This window comes from Moschus berezovskii, chromosome 22 (assembly GCF_049115385.1).
Source record: "Moschus berezovskii isolate FMDL1 chromosome 22, NW_MosBer_1.0, whole genome shotgun sequence".
NCBI lineage: Eukaryota > Metazoa > Chordata > Mammalia > Artiodactyla > Moschidae > Moschus > Moschus berezovskii.
Genome location: NC_142481.1, coordinates 23,649,518 through 23,677,240, shown reverse-complemented (window position 1 = coordinate 23,677,240; position 27,723 = coordinate 23,649,518). Strand labels below are relative to the sequence as shown.

Genomic DNA, 27,723 nt, shown 5'->3' with positions numbered 1-27,723 from the left:
GTCACGTTCTGATTTGTATTTCCCTAATGGTATGCTTTTGACTGTGTGGATCACAATAAACTGTGGAAAATTCTGAAAGAGATGGGAATCCCAGACCACCTGACCTGCCTCTTGAGAAACCTGTATGCAGGTCAAGAAACAACAGTCAGAACTGTACATGGAACAACAGACTGGTTCCAAATAGGAAAAGGAGTACGTCAAGGCTGTATATCGTCACCTTGCTTATTTAACTTATATGCAGAGTACATCATGAGGAACGCTGGGCTGGAAGAAGCACAAGCTGGAATCAAGATTGCTGGGAGAAATATCAATAACCTCAGATATGCAGATGACACTACCCTTATGGCAGAAAGTGAAGAGGAACTCAAAAGCCTCTTGATGAAAGTGAAAGAGGAGAGTGAAAAGGTTGGCTTGAAGCTCAACATTCAGAAAACAAAGATCATGGCATCTGGTCCCATCACTTCATGGGAAATAGATGGAAAAACAGTGGAAACAGTGTCAGACTTTATTTTTTTGGGCTCCAAAATCACTGCAGATGCTGATTGCAGCCATGAAATTAAAAGACGCTTACTCCTTGGAAGGAAAGTTATGACCAGCCTAGATAGCATATTAAAAAGCAGAGACATTACTTTGCCAACCAAGGTCTGTCTAGTCAAGGCTATGGTTTTTCCCTTGGTCATGTATGGATGTGAGAGTTGGACTGTGAAGAAAGCTGATCGCCGAAGAATTGATGCTTTTGAACTGTGGTGTTGGAGAAGACTCTTGAGAGTCCCTTGTACTGCAAGGAGATCCAACCAGTCTATTCTAAAGGAGATCAGTCCTGGGTGTTCATTGGAAGGACTGATGCTAAAGCTGAAACTGCAATACTTTGGCCACCTCATGCGACGAGTTGACTCACTGGAAAAGACTCTGATGCTGGGAAGGATTGGGGGTGGGAGGAGAAGAGGACGACAGAGAATGAGATGGCTGGATGGCATCACCAACTCGATGGACATGAGTTTGAGTGTACTCCGGGAGTTGGTGATGGACAGGGAGTCCTGGCGTGCTGTGATTCATGGGGTTGCAAAGAGTCGGACACGACTGAGTGACTGAACTGAACTGAACTGAATGGTATGTTATATGATCATCCCTGGTAGCTCAGACAGTAAAGCGTCTGCCTACAATGTGGGAGACCCGGGTTTGATACGTGGGTCGGGAAGATCCACTGGAGAAGGAAATGGCAACCCACTCCAGTATTCATGCCTGGAAAATCCCATGGGCAGAGGAGCCTGGAAGGCTACAGTCCATGGGGTCGCAAAGAGTTGGACATGACTGAGCGACTTCACTTCAATGGTATGTGATAGGGAAGGAAATGGCAACCCATTCCAATATTCTTGCTTAGAGAGCCTCATGGACAGAGGAGCCTGATGGGCTGCATACAGTCCATGGGGTTGCAGAGAGTCAGACACAACTTGGCAGCTGAACAATAACAGTTTTTGTGATGTTGAGTGTATTCTTGTGTACCTATTTCTGCTCTGCATATCTTTGGCCAGGAGTCTGTTCTGATCTTTGCCCATTTTTAATGAGGTTTGTTGTTCTAGAGTTCTTAGGACAAAATGAGAACAAATCCTTTACTAGATATGTGTTTTGCAAACATCTTTCTATTTGTTGTTTGTCTTTGGCTTTCTGAATAAGATCTTTCACTGAATAGAAATTTCTAATTTTATAAAATCCACATTATTAACTTTTTTCTTTTGTTGATAGGCTTTTGGTGGTGTGTGTTAAAGTCATCCCCATATCCAAGGTCATATAGATTCTTTTTTCTTTCAGAATTTTTATAGTTTCCTAATTTGTCTGTGGACAATTTGGGGTAAACTTGGGTGTAAGTTGTAAAGTTTGTCTATATTCATTTCGTCCCATGTGTTCTCTAATTAATTACTTGGTGTATAGTGTCTAGTTTCCCTAACACCATTTTTTTTCGGGGACTGTCCATGTTGTATGTTCTTGGCCCTATTCTCATGAATTAACTATCTGCATGTGAATTTTTTTGCTGGGCTTGCTCTGTATTCTTTTCCTTTATCGCGCATCTGTGTTTGTGACAGTTTCACACTGTTTTTGTTACCTTAGCGCCACGATATAGTTTGAAGTTGGAGGGAGATTTCTGACTCCCAGCTGTTTTCTTTTTTCTCGGGATTTCTTTGGCTGTTCAGGGTCCTTTGTGGTTCCATAGAAATATTAAGATGATTATTTCTAGTTTTATGAAAAAAGCCTTTGAAAATCTGATCAAGAATGTATTGAATCTACAGATGGCTTTGGGTAGAATGGACATTTTAGTAATAGTAATTCTTCCAGTACATGAGCTCAGAATATTTTTCTATTTATTTGTGTCTTCTTTCATTTTTTAAATCAGGGCTTTATAGTTTCCCAAGTACAAGTAGGAGTCTCATATCCTTGGTTAAAATTATCCTAGATATTTTTTTTCTTTTCTATGAAGTTATAAGTAGGATTGCTTTTTTAATTTATCCTTCTCATGGTTCGTTATTAGTGCATAGAAACTTAGCTGATTTTTATATATTAATTTTATATTTTGCAACTTTATTAAATTTTATTCCAGCAATTTTTTTAATGTGGAGTGAAGTGGAAAATTGTAATTCTAAAATCCCACTGTTGGGCTTTCCTGGTGGTTCAGTGGCTAAAATTCTGCTCCCAATGCAGGGAGTCTAGGCTTGTTCCCTGGTTAAGGAACTAGATCCCACATGCCACAGCTAAGACCCAATGCCTCCAAATAAATTATTTAAAAAATTATTAAAAAAATAAAATCCCATTGTTTCTACTGTATTTCAGGTCATCTATAATACCAAAGACATGGTGGCTCCTAATGTAATCTTCTTATGATATGTCTTAATAACATGTGGCCCCCTACAAGGCCAGTTAATATCACAACTTTGGTTAAACTGGATCTAGGTAAGTCTCATTTATAACAGAGTTAAGGTCTTCTGTTTTTCTGGCATGGTACTGACATGGTTGTTTTGAAAAGTAAATTACTTTCTAATAATTTCAAACAAAATTTCACAGCAGTAAAAAGTATTCACGTTTGCCACTTCACACAGAATACTCTAGTGTGTTTTACCCACAACAGAAATTCTCTCCTCAGAATGACACATAACCCTCCAATCAAGAAATTCTGTGGTTCCCACATTATAATTTAATCCACAAGCTCACTTCAACTTTTAACAGTTGTCCAAATGTGTGAAAATAACTTTTTCTGTTCTGATCCAGTTGTTTTGGAATGATTACTTCAATTTTCCCTTATTTTTATAACCTTGATGGATTTAAAGCCCACAAGATGAACATGTGATCTGGGTGGCCTTCTCTATATGGCTTTTTTTCACTGAGAATGTTTTCAGTGTTCATCCATATTGTAACAATTATCAGTACTTAATTCATTTTTCTCTACTGTGATTAAAAATACATGACAGTTACCATTTAAACATTTTAAGTGTACAGTTCTGTGGCGTTACCCTCCTTTATATTGTTGTACAAATACCCTCCATCTGCAGAACTTTATCTTTCTCAAGTGAAACTCTTTATCTATTAACATGGTGCCCTCAGCCCCTGGAAACCACATTATTTTTGTCTTCTCTGGATATCTGTGTAAGTGGAATAGTACAATATTTGTATTTCTGTGACTGACTTATTTTACTTAGTGGGGTGACTTCAAGCTTCATCCACGTTGTGGCATGTTTGAGAATTACTTTAGTTTTAAAGGCTGAATCATATCCCATTGTGTTTATTCATTTGTACTATATCTTGTTTTTCATTCACCTGTCAGTAGGTAGTTGAATTTCTTCCACCTTTGTCTGCTGTGAATAATGCTGCTATGAGATGGTTGTACAAATATCTGTTTCAGTTTCTGCTTTCAGATATTTTGGGTATTTATACTGGAGTGAAATTGATAGATCATATATTAAGTTTTTAAGGAACTACCATATTGTTTTCCACAGTGAGATTTGTATAACTTTGCAAAAATCTTCCCAAATGTCTTGCAAAGTAGCTGTATATCCATTTCACCAGCAGTGAAGGATAGTTTCTGTTGTTCCTCACACTTGCATCAATTGGTAGTATCATTTTTTTTTTTAGTTCAGCAGTTTTAATAGTTGTATAGTACTTTCTCATTGTTTTAATTTGTAATTCCCTAACGGTATGTGATACTGAACATATTTTTATATGCTTGTTTACTATCTTCGTTGGCCAAGTAGGTCTCCTGTTCAGATATAAAGCCATTTCTAATGGGGCTGTTTGTTCTATAGTTGTTGGTATAATTTGAATACAAATCCTTTATCAGCTAAGTGTTTTGAAAATCTTTTCCTTTCCATTTGTGGCTTATCATGGAATTTTTGGCTCAATTTGAGTTTTGAAACTTAATGGATTCATCAGACCTTTCAGATGGGCACAGGGCCTCAACTGAAAGGTTTGAGTGGTTGAAGCCTGCACTTTCCAGCAGGCAGAGCCAAGTCTACCTCTCTGGCTTTTGAGGTGCCTGCGTATTCATCTGGAAGACTTGATTCCATGCAGCTGACAGGAGCTTGGTTGTCTCAGGATTCACCAGGGCTTTGACTTCCAGACTGTGCCTGGCTCAGTTAACGCAGACAAGAGGTTCAGTTTCCTCAGGACACACTCACATGTGCAGACAGGAGTTCAGTGTTTTCAAGACCTGCTGGGAGGCACTGCTGCAGGAGTAAAAGGCAAAGAAAAAGTAGGGTGAAGCTTCCTGTATGTGGCTGACTCCTGGGTGGGGGGCAGCAATCCATTTTCAGAGGAGCCAGAAAAGGACTTGATGTGGAAAATTGTGGCTTTTAGGTAATTTTGTGTGTGGTGTAGACAGTTTCCAGTGCCTTTCTTTTGGTGTGTAGTATCTAGCTTCCTGGGCATCAGTTTATTGAGGGGATTTGATCCTAATGTATGTCCTTGAGTTTACTTCTGGGTTCTCTGTTTTGTTCCTCTGGTGGGTGTGCCTGTTTTTGTGCCAGTTCCACACTGTTTTGGTTCCTGAAGCTTTGTGATGTAGTTTGAAGTCAGGGAGTAAGTTGATTCCAGCTGTGCTTTCATCTTTAGAATCTCCTTGGCTCCTTCAGGTCTTTTTTGGTTCTACACACATGGTAGAATTGTTAATTCTGTTTCTGTGAAAAATGCCATTTTAATTGTGTTTGAATTGAATGTGTGCACTGCTTTGGCTGGAGGAACGTTTTAACAATAGTCTTCCAATGCTCAATCACGGAACATTTTTGTTTGTTTCTTCTTCAGTTTCTTTAGTAGTGTCTTCCAGTTTTCATTATGCAAGTGTTTCATTCACATCATTGGTTAAATTTACACCTAGATATTTTCTTTTTGATGCAGTTGTAAATGCGATTGTTTTCTTAATTTTTCATTCTGATACTTCTTTATTAGTATGTTAAAAACTCAACTGACTTTTGTGTATTACTTTTGTATCATACAACTTTACTAAATTTATGTATTACTTGTAACTTTTGGCAGTTTGATGTGGAAAATTATAATTCAAAAATCTCATTGTTTCTACCATATTCTAAGTCATCCACAAGACCCAAGACATAGTGGCTACTAATATAATCTTCCCACAGTACCTCTTAGTAATATGTGGATTCCTATAAGAGTAATTAACCATTTTAGGAGAGCTGAATGTGGGGAGGGCTTGGCCCCTATCATGAAGTTTGGTGTCTTAATACCGTATCAGAAAAGTAGATGACATGTTTGTTTTGAAAAGTTATTTACTTTTTGCTAACTTCAAACATGTAGAAAACTTGAAGTAGCAGTACAGTGTATTCTTTATCTGTAGGTTCACATTCCCCGGGCTTCCCTGATAGCTCAGGATATCAGGGATAGGCTACCCACTCCAGTATTCTTGGGCTTCCCTTGTGGCTAAGCTGGTAAAGAATCCACCTGCAACGTGGGAGACCTGGGTTCGATCCCTGAGTTGGGAAGATCCCCTGGAGAAGGAAAGAGCTACCCACTCTAGTATTCTGGTCTGGAGAATTCCATGGGCCGTATAGTCCATGGGGTTCGAAAGAGTTGGACATGACTGAGCAACTTTCACATCACATTTCCCAGTCATCACTGATTTGCCACATATGCCAGTTTAAATGATAATTTCCTTTGTGTTTTACCCCACAAAGGGACACTGTCCCAGGGAACACCCCTATAACCCCAGAATGAGAAATCATTATGATTTTTACCTTCTGATACAATCTACAGGCCCACTTCTACCACCTGTCCCAAAGTATGAAAATGTCTTTTTCCATTCTGATCCAGTTTTTTTTTTCTGGAAGTGATCTTGAGACTTTCATTTTCACAACCTTGATGGATTTAAAGCACACAAGGTGAGTATGATCTGGGTGGCCTTTTCTATATGGCTTCTTTCTAGGGTATTTTCAGTGTTCATGCATGTTGTAACTTGTGTCAGTATTTCAGTCACATTTTCCACTGTGATTAAATCTATTGAACATAACATTTACTAGTTAAACCATTTAAAGTATATAGTTCCATGACATTCACTACATTTTCATTGTTCAAATATGTCCTCACCATTCATCTCCCATACTTTTTCATTTTTTCCAAGTGAAACTGCATCCATTAAACATTAACTCCCTTTAACCCTTGTCAGCTGCATTACAGTTTCTGTCTCTGAATTTCACTTCTCTGAATACTTCATAGAAGTAGAATCATATAATATTCATCCTTTTATGCCCAGGTTATTTCACTTAGCATAATGGCTTTAAGGCTCATACATGATGTAGCATGTGTTTGAATTTCCTTAGTTTTTAAGGCTGAATAATATACCTTTGTGTATATATCAAATTTTGCTTATCAGTTCATGTATCATGGACACTTGGGTTGCTTCCACCTTTTGGCCAGTTTAATGCTGCTATGAATATGGGTGTACAAATATCTGTTTCACTCCATCCTTCAAACCTTTTGGGTGTATATCCTGAAGTGGCATTGACAAGTCATACATTAATTTATGTTTTCGATGGACCACCATACTGTATTCTTTTCCACAGCAGATGCACCATTTTACTCTATTACTGTGTATGGTGGAATAATATGGAACTTTATAGATCCACCCTCTGTTACTTATCTATTCATCCACTGATGGATTATTTGAATTATTTCTACCATTAGGCCAATGTCAACAATGCTGCTATGAATATTTATCTACAAGTTTTTGTTTGAACAACTGTTTTCAGTTCTTTGTGGCATATACCTAGGCATGGAGTTCTTAAACCAGCTTGAATTGTATTTTACCTTTTCTGAAGAAATGCCAAACTATTGTACATATTGTCCACACCATTTTACACTTTCACAAAAAATGTGTAAAGGTTCCATTTTCTCTACATTGTTGCCAACATCTTTGTTTGTTCTTGATAATAACCATTTATTGTATGTGAATGGATGTCACTTTGTGGTTTTAATTTGCATTTCTATCATAACATGAAAGAAGTATATGTAAGAAGGTTTTATTAGAATCTCAAACCTCAGGATACTGCTCAGTAGACATAGCTGTTGTATAACCAAACAGTATTAAACATTCCCCTTAAAACTATTAAACATATTCCTCTTAAACAAATTTTAAAAATCATTAAGCACAAAATAATACACCAAAATTTATTACAGTACACAACCACTTTATTAACCCATAGAAGTGCGTGCTCAGTTGTGTCTGGCTCTTTGCAACTTCATGGACTGTAGCCCGCCAGGCTCCTGTGTCCATGGAATTTTTCAATCTAGAATACCCAAGCCCACAATAAATTTGTGAAGGGTTTGAAGAAAAACCTACAAAACTACCAAAATAGTACTTAAAGCAAATATAATGTGTGTCATCATTATTCTTACATGCAATGTAATCATAGCCAATGACTTGAAAAATCGTGTCCCAACTGTATTAACACTAATGACCAACATTAATTAAATCCCACCCATTAATCAAAATTGTTAACAATGCATTTACTGATCTACCAGCCCTATCAAATAGCTCAGTCAGTCAGATCAGTCATTCAGTCATCTCCGACTCTTTGCGACCCCATGGACTGCAGCACGCCAGGCCTCCCTGTCCATCACCAACTCCAGAGTTTACTCAAATTCATGTCTATTGAGTCGGTAATGCCATCCAACCATCTCATCCTCTATCATCCCCTTATCCTTCCACCTTCAATCTTTCCCAGCATCAGGGTCTTTTCAAATGAGTCAGCTCTACCATTAGGTGGCCAAAGTATTGGAGTTTCAGCTTCAACATCAGTCTTTCCAATGAACATTCAGGACTGATTTCCTTTAGGATGGACTGGTTGGCTCTCTTTGCAGTCCAAGGGACTCTCAAGAGTCTTCTCCAACACCACAGTTCAAAAGCATCAATTCTGTGGTGCTCAGCTTTCTTTATAGTCAAACTCTCACATCCACACATGACTACTGGAAAAAACATAGCCTTGACTAGATGGACCTTTGTTGGTGAAGTAATGTCTCTACTTTTTTAATATGCTGTCTAGGTTGGCCATAGCTTTTCTTCCAAGGAGCAAGCGTCCTTTAGTTTCATGGCTGCAGTCACCGTCTGCAGTGATTTTGGAGCCCCCCAAAATAAAGTCTGCCACTGTTTCCACTGTTTCTCCATCTATTTGCCATGAAGTGATGGGACTGGATGCCATGATCTTTGTTTTCTGAATGTTGAACTTTAAGCCAACTTATTCACTCTCTTTCACTTTCATCAAGAGGCTCTTTAGTTCCTCTTGACTTTCTGCCATAAGGGCAGTGTCATCTGCATATCTGAGGTTATTGGTATTTCTCCTGGCAATCTTGATTCCAGCTTGTGCTTCTTCCAGCTCAGCGTCCCTCATGTTGTCCTCTGCATATAAGTTAAATAAGCAGGGACAATATACAGTCTTGACGTACTCCTTTTCCTATTTGGAACCAGTCTTGTTCCATGTCCAGTTCTAACTGTTGCTTCCTGACCTGCATACAGATTCTCAAGAGGCAGGTCAGGTGGTCTGGTATTCCCATCTCTTTCAGAATTTTCCACAGTTTGTTGTGATCCACACAGTCAAAGGCTTTGGCATAGTCAATAAAGCAGAAATAGATGTTTTTCTGGATCTCTCTTGCTTTTTCCATGATCCAGTGGATGTTGGCAATTTGATCTCTGGTTCCTCTTCCTTTTCTAAAACCAGCTTGAACGTCTGGAAGTTCACGGTTCACGTATTGTTGAAGCCTGGCTTGGAGAATTTTGAGCATTACTTTACTAGCATGTGCAATGAGTGCAATTGTGCAGTAGTTTGAGCATTCTTTGGCATTGCCTTTCTTAGGATTGGAATGAAAACTGACCTTTTCCAGTCCTGTGGCCACTGCTGAGTTTTCCAAATTTGCTGGCATATTGAGTGCAGCACTTTCATAGCGTCATCTTTTAGGATGATAGCTCAGCATGATGAAATTTTCTTCCCTGCTTTATATTTGTTTAATTATACAAATATTAACAGGGTTATTGTTAACAATACATTATACATCAGATATAATAACTGCCTTCTCATCTGTAACCCATATCTACTAAAACATAAACTATGGATGAATTATCTGGTATTTATATGCAATTGGACCTTTCCTATTCTAATTCTTTGCTTATTTATCCATGTAGGGAGAGGCCTGTACTTGGATGTTACACTTTCTAGAAATATGAAACATTGGAGTCATCCTACTATTTAAGGTAATAGCCACAGCATTTATAGGTTATGTCTTACCACAAGGCTAAATATCCTTTTGAAGAGCAACAGTTATTAATTACAAATCTCCTTTCAGTAATTCCTGACATTGGCAGTAACCTAGTCAAATGACTCTCAGGAGGATTCTCTGTTGATAAAGCCACCCTTCCCCTGTTCTTCACGTTCCACTTTATTCTCCCATTCATTATTGCAGCTTTAGCAGTTCTTCACCTATTATTCCTTCATGAAACAGGCTCTAATAGTCCAAAATGGATCTCATCCTGAATGAACAATATAACATTTCATCTACACTATACTAGACAATTAAAGATATCTTGGGTGCCTTGTTCCTATTTCTAATCTTAATCTTACTAATACTAGTCTCACCTGATCTTCTAGGGTACCCAGAGAGTTATACTCAACCTAACCTCCTCAGTGCTCTCCCTCACATCATATAAGAATGATATTTTTTATTTTCATATGCAATTCTGTGATCCATTTACAACAAACAGGAGGTGTACTAGCATGAACCATCTCATTCCTAATTTTATCAGTGGTCCCAATACTTCATATAGTAAAACAACGAAGTATAACATTATAACCTCTTAGCCAGTGTTTATCCTGAGTACTTGTTCAGTTCAGTTCAGTTGCTCGGTCGTGTCCGACTCTTCGTGACCCCATAGACTGCAGCACACCAGGCTTCCCTGTCCATCACCAATTCCTGGAGCTTGCTCAAACTCGTCCATCTCATCAGTGATTGCCATCCAACCATCTCATCCTCTGTCGTCCCCTTCTCTTTCTGGCTTCAATCTTTCCCAGCATCAGGGTCTTTTCCAATGAGTTAGTTCTTTGCATCAGGTGGCCAAAGTATTTGTAGGCGATCTATTAACAGCATACTTGTAGGGGACCTCTTAACAGTCACATGAATTGGAGGACAACCTGTCCATCACTCGCTTATTATCATCTGACAAACAGGATCTGTTCTGTATTTTCCTATAATTGTAGTCCTTATACCACTAACAAGCATTATTATACAGAACCTCCTAAAATGAAGAGTCTTTGTAGTGTATTTATTAGTTTGTTCTTCTAAAACAGAAAAGGAAAATAACATTTTTTCCTAAGACTCCAGGAAGATGCTCCAGCCCTCCATCAACACCCAAAGCTGAACTCTACGTCAGCGATTCCCTGAACAGCTTGCTTATGGAACATTTTACACTATCTTTAAGTACTGTGTGAGTATTTAAAAATGACATCTAAAAACTAATATTATGGTGTGCTTTGTGCATTTTGTGCCCTTCCACTTATGTAAATAAATATATATGCCTTCTCATGCATAGTATATGATATGTATAATCATGAATCATTTATCTGTCCTATGTATATAAGTATGCATATCAGCCTGTTGATATTACATACACATTAACAATTCAACTCACATAGGTTCCAGTCCCCACAAACATTCACAGGGGTAGTTGAAGTGATTAATATTGCACAGGACATATTTTTTTAATCATGCATATCACATAAAGCTGATCATTTCCAGTCATCATGCTTATTATAATTAATAGGCAGAGCATAATTATATTAAGCCATGATAAATCATCAGCTCACCCACAAATGTGCCTCTTTCCTTGTAGTAGGCCAATGAACCATGAGGATTTCTATAAATGAACTATATCTGGCATCTGGTTCTTCAAGATTATCTCATTTAAAATCACCCACTCTTTCCCCTTCAGTAATACATCTCAATAGATTAATGATTAATCAGCCATGCTCACTCGTTTCATGCTTATGGCATTTTTAATTTGAGGGAGATGCTGGGACTCAGCTATGGCCATCAGAGGCCTTAACACAGTCAAGAAACTTGTAGCTGAGCTTTGAGAGTGAAGGTGAAAGTCGATCAGTCTTGTCCAACTCTTTGCGAACCCCATGGATATACAGTCCATGGAATTCTCCAGCCCAGAATACTAGAGTGAAGTATTCCTTCTCCATGGAATCTTCCTAACCCAGGGATCGAATCCAGGTCTCCCACATTGCAGGCGGATTCTTTACCAGGGAAGCTGAGCCACCAGGGAAGCCCAGGAATACTGGAGTGGGTAGCCTATCCCTTCTCCAGTGGATCTTCCCGACCTAGGAATTGAACCAGGATCTCCTGCATTGCAGGTGGATTCTTTACCAGCTGAGCTACAAGGGAAGCCCTTGTACAAGAAGTAGCTGAGCTTAAATTGAGTATTATTTTCCAGCATCATCTATCATAATGTGTTATTGTATCAGTGGTCACAGGATACAGAGCAGTTACACACATACCACACATGCACGCTTATATCTGAGAAATAGCTTGCCTAGCCAAACCCCTACCATCCTCCCACTAATTCTCATACTTTATATACCATTATCACCCTGCCAAACCCCCAAAATAAGTCAAAGCATATAAGATTCTGCTAACTCACCTAACAAACATACTGCCCTCAATTCACCAACCCAAAGTTAGCTGAACTCCAAACTTGCCTCCTAACTACACCATTGAGTTCTTTATATATATAAGGCTTATATAGACAGCCACCTACCTCAATCTGCCATTTACCTTCAACAAAATTAAAAGTAAAAATTACATTTTAATGGTCATTTTGGAGTTTATCAGGGCTATTTTTGTCACAAGATTTGGCAGTGTTGATTGGGAGCCAGGAGTAACAAATCCTGCAGTGCACAACACAGACCTGCCTATGAAAAGTTTTCACAGGCTTTCATACGTTTTGATGGACATTCACATAGGTAAAAACTGCTTACACATGACCTGAATCTAGAGCTTTATTTTTAATGAGGATAAACATTGTATTTTTGCACAGTTTTGACATGGCTGATTCTCCAGAAATGAAACTACTGTGTACATGTAATCAGGAGATTTTGTGATCAACCATTCTGGATCACACCTTGTAGTTTTTTGAAATACCAATATAAGATACAGCATTATGGCTGTGGACCCCACATATTCTATCTGTAGAGGCAAGTTATCTGAGGACTTATTAGGTCTACAGGCTTCCTTGGTGGCTCAGACGGTAAAGCATCTGCCTGCAATGTGGGCGACCTCGGTTCAATCCCTGGGTCGGGAAGATCCCCTGGAGAAGGAAATGGTAACCCACTCTAGTACTCTAACCTGGAAAATTAAACGGAAGGAGGAGCCTAGGCTACAGTCCATGGGATCCAAAGGGTCGGACACAACTGAGCAATTTCACTATTAGGTCTACAGCAGACTTACCAAACATTTACCTACTGAAATACATACCCTTTAAATCATAAATTATTTTATTTCTCCTTTATTATATATCGTTACTTTTAAAAGAGTAGGTTGTTTATACTGTTTATGATCTTCTAAGCTATTATCTATGAGTTTCATGACAGGAACTTATGATGGTCATTAGGAGATATTTGTTTTAAAAAGGGGGCCTTAGGTTTGACATCGTGTGATCAGGGGTCCAGTCCGGCAATTCCCAAATCTGTTTATACCTGCAGCTTTACTACGATACAGATCCCCGACGCCAGGTCCTGGTGTTGGTCCATCGCTCACCTCATTCTTGCCTTCCCTAGCCCACCTCGAGGAGCACTGGTTTCTCTATTAGACCCGCAGCCGGGAGAAGGAAGCCAGGCTAGAGTACCCGGGATTCCGCTGCAGGGGGCGGGGCCAGAGCACATCCAAAAAGGAGCGGCGCTGCTGCTAGAGAGACTCGGCCGCGGTCTGGTGACGCACTTCCGGCCGCGCCGCGGAGCGGCCAGCTTGGGAGGTGAGTGTTGGCTGCGGGAGGCGGGGGCGGTGCCTGGTCAAAAGCTCTGGTTGCGGTTGTGATGCTCCTCCAAGCTCGCTTGAGGTGGATCTCCTGTATCTGTGGGCTTCTTCCGCTCCTCTTCGCGCCTACTTTAGACTTAGCAGCCGATTACGTTCCGTCGGGTAGAAGGCGAAGCCTGGGTTATTGTCACAACCGCGAAGCTGCGAGCAATTAGCACTTTGGAGAAGATGCTACTGGCCTTTTGGGAGCTTGTGTTGGAGCAGCCAAAGGGTGGAATATTTGCAGAGATGAAGAGGCCTAAGATAGTATCACGAGTCTTTCGACGTGTTGGGTTAGTGCAGGGGCTTTTATCTGTATGCGTTTCAAGTATAAGCTTTGTGTGCCTTACTTTCAAACAGGGTGAATCGAGGTCAGTGGGGGAACAGAAAAAGCCGAGCCCCTCCAGGGCACCCGAGAGCGGAAGAAGCCCGGATTTTGGAGGGCACTGTCTTCTGGAGCGATGTCAGTTCCAAAAGGTAACCTGGGCCCAACATCTCGGGCTGTGGGATGACGATGACCTGGGAATGATTTTTACAATGTAGAATATACTGATTTTCTCAGTCGTAGAATACCCATAAAATAGTTATTGAATTGCTCATTCATACTCTCAGGAAACCAAGTTTACTAAAAATATAAAGCAGTAATGAAGACATATATACATATACATATATTTGAAAAGCTTTTGGATTGTGGTTTGTAGTGTATTCAAAGGAAAATTTGTAGTCTTAGGTTTTAACTGCCAAATAGGGAAGAATGGAAATAAATTTAAAAATCGGGAACTCATGTACACCCAGGGCGGATTCATGTCAATGTATGGCAAAACCAACCAATACAATATTGTAAAATACTTAGCCTCCAATAAAAATTTAAAAAAAGAAAAAAAATTGGAATATAGTTGTTCTAAAAAAATAAAATAAATAAAAATCATACAACCTCAAGAAGTCTTTGGGTACAGGTCTTTTTAGCCTTACAGTGTTTAGTTAAAGTATTATTTTTCAGAGTTAACTTGTTTTCTTTCCCATCGCTTCAGTGCAGGAATGTTGTGGTATGGTTAGGCTCATTTGTTATTGTTTTTAGTTTTTGGAGGTTGTCACCCCCATCCCGTTCTGGTTCGCTGATTTTTTTTTTTTATTTATGTACGTGTATGTGTGTGTTTATTTTGATATGCAGAGCATTACTATGGTTAGAAAGAACAAAAAGACACACTCAGTGAGATGTCATTTCCTGTCACCCCTTCTACACCCCAGGTTTCTTTCCACCCTATTTTCATTCCCTGAGTTGCTTTCACCGACTTCCCATCCACACCTGAGGCACCCATTCTCCTTAGTTTCTGGTTTTTCCTTTTATTTCTTTTTGCACAAATCACCACATATACATATATCTTCTTATAGTTCCTTTTTGTTTTACACAAAAGATAGCACAGTACCTTTTGCATGTTGAAAATTATTTCATATCATATAGATAAGTATATATTTTAAATGTAATTCATGTATTCAGAAGATTGATCTAGCATGGCATTTATGAAGCATAGTAGTGATGTGAGCACCCATGAAACACTCCAATAAAAAGGAGAACATTGCCAATATGGCTGCATGTGTTTGTATGCTCCTCCCCACTCCAGCTCCCACTTTCTGTCCCCTAGAGGTACTCTCTTGAATTTTGTGTTAATCATAGCCTTTGCTGTTGTTTAGTTGCTAAGAGTCATGTCTGACTATTTTGCAGCCCCAAGGACAGTAGCCCTTCAGGCTTCTCTGTCCATAGGATTTCCCCGGCAAGAGTACTGGAGTGGGTTGCCATTACCTTCTTCGAGGGATCTTCCTGACACAGGGATCGAATCCGAGTCTCCTGCATTGCAGGCAGATTCTTTACCACTGAGCCACTAGGGAAATCCATCATTCCCTTACCTATTTTAAAAAATAATTTTATCACATATAGTTGTTTCTGTAAATAATGTGATTAATTCTGTTTGTTTTTGAGTTTTATGAAGGTAGTGTCATGGTGTCTGTAAGTCTTCTGAGCAAGTCTTCTTAGACTTGCCTAACTCAGTATTATGATCCTAAATTCATCCGGATTGTGTGTGTTGATGAGTCATTCATTTTTGCTACTGGGTGATGTTCCATTGTAAAAATAGTATGACAGCTTGTTTTGCTGAAAGTCTTCACTTCATCTCAAGGTCAATGGATTTGTTAACAAAATATGCCACTTGTTACATACAAGTAAACAATAGCAATATTTATTAGAGAATTATGTAGCTTACTTTTAATATACTAACATTAAAAGAAAAGAGAAACAGCAGAGGATGCATCACCAAATTGGGTTTTGACCAACATCCAGACTCAAACAGCACTGGGAAGTCCTGTGTCACAGCACATCTGGAGTCCCAACTGGGAAAAGGTCCCAGGCAGGACATCCTCTCCATGGGTGAAACTTCAAAGATTGCAGTTTGGGTTCTCCTTTATGATCCTGGAAGAAAACTGATATCATTGTCAATCTGAGCAAAACTGCAGCACTGGTATTATGTTAATTTTTTTACAGTGCTGTTTGCATTGTTCTACAAATCTTGGAATGTTGCTAAGTCTGGGAGTGTTTGGCCAGACCTCCTCCAGGGACTTAACAGTTTCCAAGATCTGCTCCCTACCTATCTGTTGTTTCTCTTCTGACACTAAGAGCAGGTGTGGCTCGCACCCACAGCAGTAGTCAGGGCAGTGTCCAGGTAGGTCAGAAGCGAGGTCAGAGGCCTGCTCTGCTTTGTCTCTGAAGCCTAAACAAGACTATTTATTTAATTTCCCTAACACTGCTTGTTCATGTATTCTCAGTGGACATGTAAGGTGTTTCCAATTCTTTTGTTACTAAAATACTGCTGATAATAAATAATTTTGTATGTGTATCACCTACATATGGGAGGTTCCCTAGGGTATTAATTTTGAAATTTAGGCATGAATGTTGAATTTTATCAAACACGTTTGACATCCACTGAGATGGAGAGTATGTTTATATTTCTTTGATTTATTAATGTGAAAAAGTATAATCTGTATGCCAGTATTGAACTTTACTTGCATTCATGGGATGATCCCTCTTAGTCATGATGTGCTGTTAATAAACTACTACTAACTTATTTTGCTAGTATCTGCTAATGGCAAGCCACTCCAGTACTATTGCCTAGAAAATCCCATGGATGGAGGAGCCTGGTAGGCTGCAGTCTGTGGGGTCGCTAAGGGTCAGACACGACTGAGCGACTTCACTTTCACTTTTCACTTTCACACATTGGAGAAGGAAATGGCAACCCACTCCAGTCTTGCCTGGAGAATCCCAGGGACGGGGGAGCCTGGTGGGCTTCCGTCTATGGGGTCACACAGAGTCAGACACGACTGAAGTGACTTAGCAGCAGCAGCAGCAGCTACAGTTTAAATAGTGTTAGAATGGTCGCGGAGAGTCGGACACGACTGAGCGACTGAACTGAACTGGAAGATTTGAAAGGATTTGCCCATGATACATAAGGACTCAGAGTTTTGTGAGAGTTCACTGTTTACTGGGTGTCTAAACAATTAGGTAAAAGTAACCATGGGTTATGGAGAAAATGTTATGTAATAAAATTGGTAGAACCTTTTGTAGTTGAGCATTCCCTAAAAGCAGGACATTGGACAGAGGCTTGTGGGCAGGCTGTTTATTTGGAAATTTAGTCCTGGGACAGAGTTAAAGACGAGGGGAGTGAAACAGAGAAGGAGGAACCAATACAAGGATGTGTTGCCAGGCTGGTCTCTCAATGGGAGAGTGGTGCTTTGACTTACGGGGTCTTTGAAGAGCCTTGGAGTCTCATGGCTGCCCACCTGGGAGACTAAAGGGGAAAATGTTTATCCATTGACCTCTGTCTGCTGTTGGTCAAGGGTGGCATCACAGATTTTAACTCCCCTGTCCTTCGGGACCCAGTGGATGTCTGCAGATGTCCCACACAGGACAGAGAAGCCCCAGGGCAGGAGCCACTACCATGTGTGGTGTAGACCCTTGAGGAAGCATTGGCAGGTTGTACTTGTGCAAAGCTGGTCAAAGCCTCTGGAACTGGACTAAGAGTAGACAAGAGGATTTGGTAAGGTGCATAAGGTGTCTCTTACAGAGCTAGAGAAACAGATTTTACAAAGCAGGGCTTAGGGAGACACGTGTGCACCCAGGCATTCATGTCGATATATGGCAGAAACCAACACAATATTGTAATTATCCTGCAATTAAAATGAATTAATTAATTTTAAGAAAAGCAGAGCTTAATTAAAAAGTAGAAAAGGAAGTGGTGTTCAGAATTAAAAAGCTGGTTGTTTAAAAACAAAGTTAACATAGATAAACCACAGTTCAGCCTAATGTTTATAGTCTGCTTGGGTTGCCATAACAAAACACCATACACTGTTTGCTTAAACAACAGAAAGTGATTTCTCTTAATTTTGAAGGCTAGAAGTCCAAGATCAAGGTACTAGATAATTTGATTCTTGGTAAGGATTCTTTTTCTTTACAGATGGCTGCTTCTCACTTGTGTCCTCACATGGCAGAGACAGAGAGCTCTGGAGTCTCTTCCTCTTCTTAGGGCACTGGCCCTATCAGATTATGACCTTGTTTAACTTACTATGTCTTCATGAATCCTGTCTCCAAGTATAGTCACATTGGAAATTAGGACTTCAACATACAAATCTTGACGGGAGACACTCAGTCCATAACATTAACTAAAGCTAAAAGGTCTGGAGAACACATATATCAAAAGAAGTAGGAAAAGCAGAGAAGCTTCAGGTATGGGAAAAAATGGGTAAAAAAATCACAAACCAGTGTTTCCCATAATCCTACACTTGTTTAAATTCTGAAAGACATGGACAATATTTTAAGAAAATATAACATCTCAAGACTGACTTTGGAGGCAGTAAAAATCAGGAAATAACCAGTCCATGTCGTTTGGAATATAACGAACAAGGAGTGCTAGGCCATGGGACCCTGGATGCTATAGTGACTCCCTCTGTCAGGCATCTGAGGCCTTGGCTTCTTTGCCATCAGAAGCCTGGAAGGTATGAGGAGCCAGCTTGGTATCTCACTTGCAGCCCGGCCTCCTCATTGTAATGCTGGGCTGGGCAGGAGCCTAACTTCCAAGATCTGTACAGAGGTATCAGTACTCTTGAAGGCTCTCAGCTGTATGGGGGAATAGGCACATGGGAGAGAGCGGCTGTACCTTTCTGCATGAACTGCCTCCCTGGAGCCTGACTCAGGCCTCTGTATGGGGGCTGCAGCCCCTTTATCTTGGCTTCTCTTGTTGTAGAATGGAAGGGGAAGCTCGTTTAGAGAAAGACATTAGTAAGCCCAAGACCCTGGGAATGTTCTGTCCCTTGAGCTGAACTGTTGCTACATGAGTCTTTGTTTTAGTACTCTTCAGGCTCTACCTGCATTTTATGTACACACTTTTGTGTGTACAGTATATGTCAGAATTGTAAAAGTCCCAGAGTTCCTGGCAGTGAGCATCGATGTCATGGCTGGGAGGACCCCTGGGCACAGAACCATTGAACAGATCACTCCTTTCTTACCATGGCAGGTAGCTTCTGCTCACACCTCAGTTTGGATGCTGACTGCCTGTATCTCAAACCTTCTGTGAGGGGCTATATGGTTCCTGGTGGGGGTGACTTGTCTTACACTTGTTCCCCTGTTTTCCCTCAGCTCCAGTCCTCCTCTGAGAGGGAGACCAGGTGATGGCAGCCATGCTCCTGACCTCCTGGCCCCAGGTGAGCTGTGGGTCCTTCCTCTCTTCCTCTGAGCAGTTTCACATTGAAGAAAACTGAGAAGGGAAGCTGGTGAGCCTTGCTGTGAAAACTGGAGGGGGCCTCCATGCTTCTGCCTGCTGGGCTGGAGCTTGTGAAAAGAGGGATGATGTGGAGGGCTGGGGTCCAGAGACCAGGAAAGAAAAGACGCAAGTGAGGGGAAGGCAGAGGTATAGTCTTCTGCACAGCGGTTTGTCTTGCTCCACCAGCAGAGGGCTCTGGTGAATAAGAGAAGAGGAAGCTGCCTGTAAATGGAGGAAAATAGCAAAGGACTAGGATTCCAGGAAAGGGAATATAGATAAAGAGGGATAGCAGGACCAGATCCACATAAAGCTGATTGTGCCTATAATTCCAGGGCAAGCAGAAGATGAGAGTGGGGTCAAGTGAAGGAGAAAAGAAAGGATGTACTGTGGGGTGGGATGTCTCGCTGTGCCCTGGAGAGGCTTTCAGGGCTTGGGGTGCAGTGGTCAAAGTTTAGTTCTCTGTTAAGAGCTGTGGATACTCTCCCCCAGAATAACAAGCAAACAGAGTTTTCCATATAATTTCAAGGATTTCATGGACCCCCTGATGCTCATCCATGGACCTCTATGGACTTTAGTCTGGGAATAATCATAATCACAGTGACTCTAGTTACACTACTTGAAGCTTACTATACTGCAGCCACCATAACTAAGCACTTTACATGGATCACTCAGTCCTGACTGCAGCGCTGGGAGACAGGCACTGTGTTGTGTTCATTCTGCCACAAAAGAAACAAAAGGCAAAGGGGATAGAAGTGACTTGCTCACAATCACACAGTCATTGTACGAATCTTTACTGTTCAGCCCTGTGTCACATGTGGGACCATAATGTGGTCAGATTTCTTATGGCTATATAAGGAATAGTTTTGAGGGTGATTTGAAAGCAGAGTGACCACTTCAGAAAAAGTCCCATCAGTCTAGGTGATGTAGGCTTCATTAAGACAAGTTTTGCTAAAGAGGAGGATGCTTAACATAATTCAGGTAATGCTTAACATAAAAATCTCTAGGACAGTGAGTCAAAGGATTGGGGTGGGGTAAAGGAGGGAGGAGCTAGGAATGAATCACCAGGTTTCTTTTTTATGGGGATGATGGTGGGTGACACCAGCTGAGATTTGAATTCAGGAAGAAGCACCGGTTGTGGGATAAAGCAGGTGGTGTCTGGTGTTGAGGGTATTTCATTTTGTACTGGGAAGTTACTTGACTTATCCAGGTCACACAATGAGTGACTCACAGAAATGCTCACAAGTTGGACTAGAATGGTTGATGGGTTGAAGGCCAATATAATTGAACAAGACAGATCCTGGTAGAGAATAGTTGAGAGGCAGATTGCTGCCAGTGTGTCCCAAAGATGTTTCAGAAGGCCGAGGAAGCAGTCTGTGCTGAGTGTGGAGTGATGCAGAGGAGTAACTGAAAAGATGGTGACCTTTCTTCTTTCCCAAACCTCCTTGGAGAGACAGTGAAGTCTTGGGTGAAGTTGGACAGGATGAGGCTTGGACAGGGTGAAGTTGGACAGGATGAATGGGAGAGGGTAACAGAAAACAGGCTTTCAGTGAAACCCATTTGGAAGCAGAATGGGCAGCCTGCTGTTAATCCACTCTCCACCCCCACACTGCCAAGCTGACCTGGGCAGCACTGAGCTTCCTCTGCTGGAGGTGCTGGAGCAGAGGCTGCACATCCTCTCATAGAGGGCGCATGATAGAAATCTGTGGCAGCTGGGGGTGGATGGGATAGAAGCCATGGATATGCTTTGGAGCTGGCTTGAGGGTGAGGGCGAGTTGTGGTAAGCTGGGCGCAGAAGGCAAGGCCTCAAGGCCAGGAGTGTGTAGCCTATGGGTGGGTCCAGTGCTGCTTCCATCAGTGAGGGGCATGGTAGCTTAACTGAAAGAAAGCAGTTGCATTGGGAGAACTCAGTCATGGGAATTTGTTTTCTTTCATTTCAACTTAATGTCCTCTTTTGTAAGTATGAAATATGGCATTAGGTTTCTCTGCTGTGAGCCAGATATGCCATGCCTTACTTTCCAGGTGTTTTTTGTAAATATTTTCCCCTATTACCTCTGTGCTCTCCACAAGCACCTCCTCAAGCCCTCATACTGCCCTCTGCCCCTCACCTAGGGCATGAGCCATGGAATTGGCCGTAGGGCAGCAGGAACCTGTTGTTTCAGAAGTCGGTGACCTTCGAGGACGTGGCTGTGTACTTCACCCAGACGGAGTGGGACGGCCTGTCCACTGCACAGAGGGCCCTGTACAGGGATGTGATGCTGGAGAATTATGGGAATGTGGCTTCCCTGGGTAAGCACTTTCTCCCCCTGGGACTCAGACTGCTTATTAGGGTTTCCTGGCTTCCTTTCCCTTTACTGGTTGCAAGGGGGCTTCTGGTAATCCTTTACGGAGTAGGAACCTCAGGAGCTGATTCCTAATTTCCTAGACCCAGGGGTTGCTGGGAAGGATGAACCTTAAGCCCTTTTAGGGCCAATATAAGACTCTGCTGGCACTGGCATGCACTCTTGATTCACACTATAGGCTGTTCTGGATACAGAGAGGAAAAAAAGTAACTTCCTGTTTTGCGGTATAACCTTCAGGTTCCCCCTCAGCTCAGACACTAAAGCATCTGCCTACAATGTGGAAGACCTGGGTTCAATCCCTGGGTTGGGAAGATCCTCTGGAGAAGGAAATGGCAACCCACTCCAGTATTCTTGCCTGGAAAATCCCATGCCTGGAGGAGCGTGGTAGGCTACAGTCCATGGGGTCGCAAAGAGTTGGACATGACTTATCGACATCACTCACTCACTCCCCCTCACCCAACCTGCATCTCTTGAGTCTTTCTAGGAGTCTCAGTGTACTTGGAATATTATTTAGGCCATGGTCAAAAATGGTATCTGTCCCTTTAGACAGAATGTCTTTATTTGCCCTGCATGAAGTGTCTCAGTCTGGCCGTCCCCAAATCCTCTCACATCTTCTCAAGCTTCTGCTTCCCACTCCACCCTACACATACACCTTCCTACCCACCCCACTCCCCGGCTTCCCCATAGTTCTTAGGCACAGGACCCCCCCTAGGGCTCTTTCCTTCTCTCCCCATTACTGACACAATCTGAGAAGAGGTTTAGAAAATCAGCTGTGGGAGCTTATTCACCTGCCTTTCCTTTTTCCTTTCCCTGAAACAGGATTTCCCCTTCTCAAACCTGCTGTGATCTCACAACTAGAGGGAGGAGGTGAGCTGGAGGGCCCATCTCCCCTGGCCTCTGGAGCAGGCACAGGCCCCCAGGGCCTCTGGACTGGTAAGGGAGGCACATATTGCCCTTATGCTGGAAAGTAGTTTAACCCTTTAGGAAGAAAGTCAACTTCAGCAACATAGAAGCGTGCCATGTTTATTGGCCAAGTGTACAGAGTAACATTTAAATAAATTTTGATTTCTAGAGATAGGAACATTTGAGACCTTTCTGTTTTTGTAGTTCACTATTTCTTTATAATTCCAGGAACAGATCTTTTTTGAATGCTTCATTCTCTTTTCAATCCTGATTTTGTTATTCTACCTTTCTGAAACAAAAGGAATGGATTCAGTACTTCTTTGGGTCCTTGCTATTTTCTATGCACCATCCACTTAATATGAAGGATACAGAATTAAGTCTTTTACCCTCGGCTTTGGAGTAGACTTTCTCAGATCCAGTCCTAACTGCTACTTCATAGTTGTGTGACTTTGAGCAGGTCAGTTATTTGCCTTCTCTAATAGTATTTTCACTGTTGAAAATGAGTAATAATTATAAAATGAGGTAATAGTCCTGTGGGTTGTGGATTGGTGATAAAATGAGAGAACATGTACCAAGTGCCTAACGTATAGTGTGTGCTCAGTTAAATTTGGTTTTATTATTTACTAATGTATTTTAGGAGAAAGCTGTATATAATAAGCTGTAGGAAGTAAGGTGGGAGGAAGTACTGCTGTCAGTTTGGCATTTCTCAAAAGAAGAATGAATGCATCACCTGGGCATCTTGCAGATGTGCAGGTTGTCATTCAGTTAGTTTGGGGCAGGGCCAAGATTAAGATTCTCTCTTGAAGTAATGAGGTTCTCATGGGCTCACACAGAGTAGCTGCCAGGTGATTTCCCATTTCTCATGAGGCTCAGCTTTAATTCCTGCCTTTGGGGTCCATAAGATACTCCTGCATCCTTTTGATAAATCTTTTTTTTTTTTTAAAAAAGATGGTTTCATTGGATTTTTGTTCTTTGTGATCGTACAACCAGATGTTTACTGACCAAGGGAGACACATTTTTGAAATGAAATGGAGAGTTTAAAGTGTTTGACCAACAGAGGGGGAAGTCAGTGGTGTTTTGGAGATTCTCAGTCAGAGAAGTCTAGATTTCATTCTGTAGGCAGCCCACAGTCCTGAAGTCTTTGAGCAACCCATCATGATGTCAGCAGAGGATAGAAAAATTCATCTCATTAGTGTTTGTAGGTTAATTGGGATAAGGAACCAAATGGGTTCTAGGCAGGCAGAAAGGGAAGTCATAGGGCACAAGACCTATGTCAGCAGAGTTGATTTCTTTTTTAATTAATTTATCTCTGCACTTGGTCTTTTGTTGCTTCATGTGGGTGTTCGCTACTTGTGGCGAGCAGAGGCTACTCTGTTGTGGAGCATGGGCTCTGGGCTTGATGACTTCAGTAGTTGCAGCATGCAGGCTTAGTTGCCCCGTGGCATGTGAAATCTTCCCAGACAAGGGACTGAACCCATGTCCTGCAGGTAAAGAAAGATGACTTGGGGTTACTGTTTCGCATTATTGTCTTGGTATAATGAAATACTGGGGGTAGGGGGCTTATTACATGTGATTGAGAAGAGATGAAACATGAAAAAATAGAGGCAACATTTTGAGGCCAATTTTGAGAAATTTGAGAATAAGTGTGGAGATCATTAGTTCTACTAGGACTGTGGGGATTATAGAAAAAGTAATAAGATGACAGAATGTTGGAGAGTGACCAATTTTAGGATTGTAGGAAGAGGTATGAGGAAAGACCAGGTGAATTCAGCAGTGTTCTGGTGGAAATGGGAAGAGGTGGGGTCAAAGGGATCAATTGGGCCTGAACAGAGTCATTCACAAGTACAGAAAGAGATTAAAGGAGAAAGTTTGGAAAGCCTAGAAATTCAGTTCTAAGAAAACAAACAAAATTCATTCCCATTTGCTTCCTAGTGCTGTCAATACTTGCCATCCCTTGTTGCCACATGTTGTTGGATTCTGTGTCTTTTCCTTCTTAAGCAATTTCCATTTTTATTAACAGAAACTGCAGAGTGTAGTAAAATATGATGTGATAGAAGGGATGTTGATCTGGCAGATAAGACCTAGAATTTTGTTGCACTGCTGTTACTCTTAACCTTCTTGTTATTGGCTATTGGTTTAGAGACTGGTGATCTTTTAAAATCATTACTATTTGTAATATTTGCACATGCTCAAAACAGTACAAAAAGTACATAAAGTGGAAGCAGTGGGGAGGTTTCCCAAAATTCCTGTGCCAGTTTGTTCAGTTTCTTGTGTATTCCTGCAGTAGATTTCTAGCCATATTCAAATAGATGTATGTCAGCCCTTTTTACTTTCTGTACAAAAATGGAAGATATTTTACATACCATATCCCAAGTTGTTTTTCCAGTAAACAGTATATCTTTGACATCTTTTCATGTCAGCACACATGGGTTTCTTTCACTTTTTTAATAGCTACCTGTTATTCCAATTTTAGATTCTTTGGCCCAATCTGGTGATTTTAAAGAGCCCTCTTGATTACTTTGATCATGTATTCTGTCCCAGTTCTTTTTCTTTTTTTTTAAACATGGTTCTTACATGATATTTTATGTTTTGTTTTTTATGTTAGATATTGATATCCAGACTGATGATAATTTGACAGAAGAAATGTATGAAGAAAAATATAATACATCATATGAACTTCAGAGGAACTCTTTTCAAGAAACAGACTTTTCAGAAACCTGTATCCTAGAGAAACAGCAGGAGGTCCACTCAGTAGGAAGTGTGAAGAAAGAAAACAGCAATGTCATTGACAGGATGGTGAAAGACAGTACTAGCCCCATGGAGGAGTGTTTCTTTAGTTGGAGTCCAAATTTGAATCAGTGTCATACCAGCTCCACTGAAGAGCAGCCCCCTGAGTGTACAGGACTGGAGAAAGCCTTCAGCTTTGACACAAAACTTATTCAACAGGAGATAATTAATTCTGGGGAAAGACCTTTTAAATGTGAAGAATTAATGGAAAACTTTACCTATAGCTCTCAACTTAATCAGGGTCAAGATAGCTACACTGGGGAGAAGCCCCATCAGTATATGGAGTGTAGCAAAGCCTTTAGCATCAATGCAAAATTAATTTGGCATCAAAGACTTCACAGTGGGGAGAAGCCCTTCAAATGTGTAGAGTGCGGTAAAAGCTTCAGTTACAGTTCCCATTATATTACACATCAGACAATCCACAGTGGGGAGAAGCCCTATCAGTGTAAGGTGTGTGGAAAAGCCTTCAGTGTTAACGGGAGTCTAAGTAGGCACCAGAGAATCCATACAGGAGAGAGGCCCTATCAGTGCAAGGAGTGTGGGAGCGGCTTTAGCTGCAGTTCTGCATATATCATACATCAGAGAATCCACACTGGAGAGAAACCTTATGAGTGTAATGACTGTGGGAAAGCTTTCAATGTTAATGCAAAATTAATTCAGCATCAGCGGATCCACACTGGAGAGAAACCTTACGAATGTACTGAGTGTGGGAAAGGCTTCAGGTGCAGTTCCCAGCTTAGGCAGCATCGGAGCATCCACACTGGAGAGAGGCCCTTTCAGTGTAAGGAGTGTGGAAAGGCCTTCAGTAGTAATGCAAAACTCATTCAGCATCGGAGAACTCACACGGGGGAGAAACCCTATGAGTGTACTGAGTGTGGAAAAGCCTTTGGCGTCAAAGGGAAATTAATCCAGCACCAGAGAATCCACACAGGTGAGAAACCCTATGAGTGTGAAGAATGTGGCAAAACCTTCAGGTGTAACTCCCAGCTTCGGCAGCATCTGAGAATCCACACCGGGGAGAAGCCCTATGAGTGTAATGAGTGTGGAAAGGCCTTCAACGTTAATGCAAAATTAATGCAGCATCAGAGGATTCACACTGGGGAGAAACCCTTTGAATGTAATGAGTGCGGGAAATGCTTTACTTCTAAAAGAAACCTACTTGATCATCACCGAATCCACACTGGAGAAAAGCCCTATCAATGTAAGGAATGTGGGAAAGCCTTTAGCATCAATGCCAAACTAACTAGGCATCAGAGAATACACACTGGGGAGAAACCTTTCAAATGTATGGAATGTGAGAAAGCATTCAGCTGTAGTTCTGACTATATTGTGCATCAGAGAATCCATACTGGAGAGAAACCCTTTCAGTGTAAGGAGTGTGGAAAAGCCTTCCATGTTAATGCTCATTTAATTAGGCATCAAAGAAGCCACACTGGGGAGAAACCCTTCAGATGTGTGGAGTGTGGCAAAGGCTTCAGCTATAGTTCTGACTGTATTATACATCAGACGGTTCATACTTGGAAGAAACCCTTTGTGTGTAATGTGTGTGGGAAAGCCTTCAGGTTTAGCTTCCAACTTGGTCAGCATCAGAGCATCCACAGTGAAGAAAAGTCCTAACGAAAGGGATGTAGAAAATTGTCAACATTAATGCTGAACTGGATCAAGTGTCCTCAGATTCACCCTGGTGGAAAACCCTGAAAGGGAAATTAATATGGCCGAATTGTCACAAGGAAACAAATCTTTTTCATTTTATTCAATTTAAATCAAGAATGATGACCAGTTTTCAAATAACATCCAAAAATAAATAGTTTGGTTTATACCAACAACCAATAGAAAATATAATGAAGGAAAATATTCCATTCCCAATAGCATCAAGAAGAGTCAATTTTCTGGGTATAAACTTATTATGTAGGACTTATGTGGAGGACTTACAGATCTCCACTGAGGGCCACAGAAGGGAAGTCAAATCGAAGAGAGCAATACCTTCTTAGATAGAAAAACTCTTTACTTACTTAATTTATTGCCCTTTAATATTTGACAACAAGCATGCATCAGTTTGTAAAGAGGTATAACAATAAAGTTTTCCTTAAGGGAAAAATATGAGTAAATCTTTTTATTTTCATGGAATGGAGAAAACCTTTCTAAGCATCAAATGAAAGCTAGAAACCAACCATGAGGGAAAGTATTGATAAATTGGCTTTTCAAAATTGAATCTTTATGCTTTTGTTTTAAATAACTCCAAATAAAAGATAAAGCACAAAAAGTGGAAATACCTTTGTAAAATTTGTGATATTAACATGTAGTACATAATATACAAAGATCTTACAGTTAAGAGAAAT

At 40.9% G+C, this 27,723-nt stretch overlaps 1 protein-coding gene across 6 annotated transcripts; it reads left to right on the top strand.

Annotated features, from left to right (window-relative positions):
* Positions 1 to 784: 784 nt before the first annotated feature.
* On the top strand, positions 785 to 27,637 carry ZNF23 (zinc finger protein 23). Of its 6 annotated transcripts, XM_088830839.1 has the most exons (9): positions 785 to 2,943; positions 9,668 to 9,736; positions 10,854 to 10,963; positions 13,317 to 13,510; positions 13,912 to 14,028; positions 19,232 to 19,296; positions 21,515 to 21,641; positions 22,514 to 22,627; positions 25,203 to 27,637. In XM_088830839.1, the coding sequence occupies exons 6-9, from the start codon at positions 19,264 to 19,266 to the stop codon at positions 26,999 to 27,001; spliced, it is 2,073 nt and encodes a 690-aa protein (XP_088686965.1). In that variant the 5' UTR covers positions 785 to 2,943; positions 9,668 to 9,736; positions 10,854 to 10,963; positions 13,317 to 13,510; positions 13,912 to 14,028; positions 19,232 to 19,263; the 3' UTR covers positions 27,002 to 27,637. The 6 variants fall into 6 exon arrangements, with proteins under 6 accessions (XP_088686965.1, XP_055268352.2, XP_055268350.2 ...); XM_055412377.2 differs by having other exon boundaries at positions 785 to 9,736; XM_055412375.2 differs by having other exon boundaries at positions 785 to 10,963.
* Positions 27,638 to 27,723: the final 86 nt, after the last annotated feature.

What these genes read in the sequence shown, in the direction of transcription:
- ZNF23 (XM_088830839.1), top strand. Translation starts at nt 19,264, where the DNA reads ATGGCAGCCATGCTCCTGACCTCCTGGCCCCAG. An exon ending in TGGGAATGTGGCTTCCCTGG is followed by an intron (nt 21,642 to 22,513) that starts GTAAGCACTTTC and finishes TCCCTGAAACAG; the next exon opens with GATTTCCCCTTCTCAAACCT. An exon ending in CCCCCAGGGCCTCTGGACTG is followed by an intron (nt 22,628 to 25,202) that starts GTAAGGGAGGCA and finishes TTTTTATGTTAG; the next exon opens with ATATTGATATCCAGACTGAT.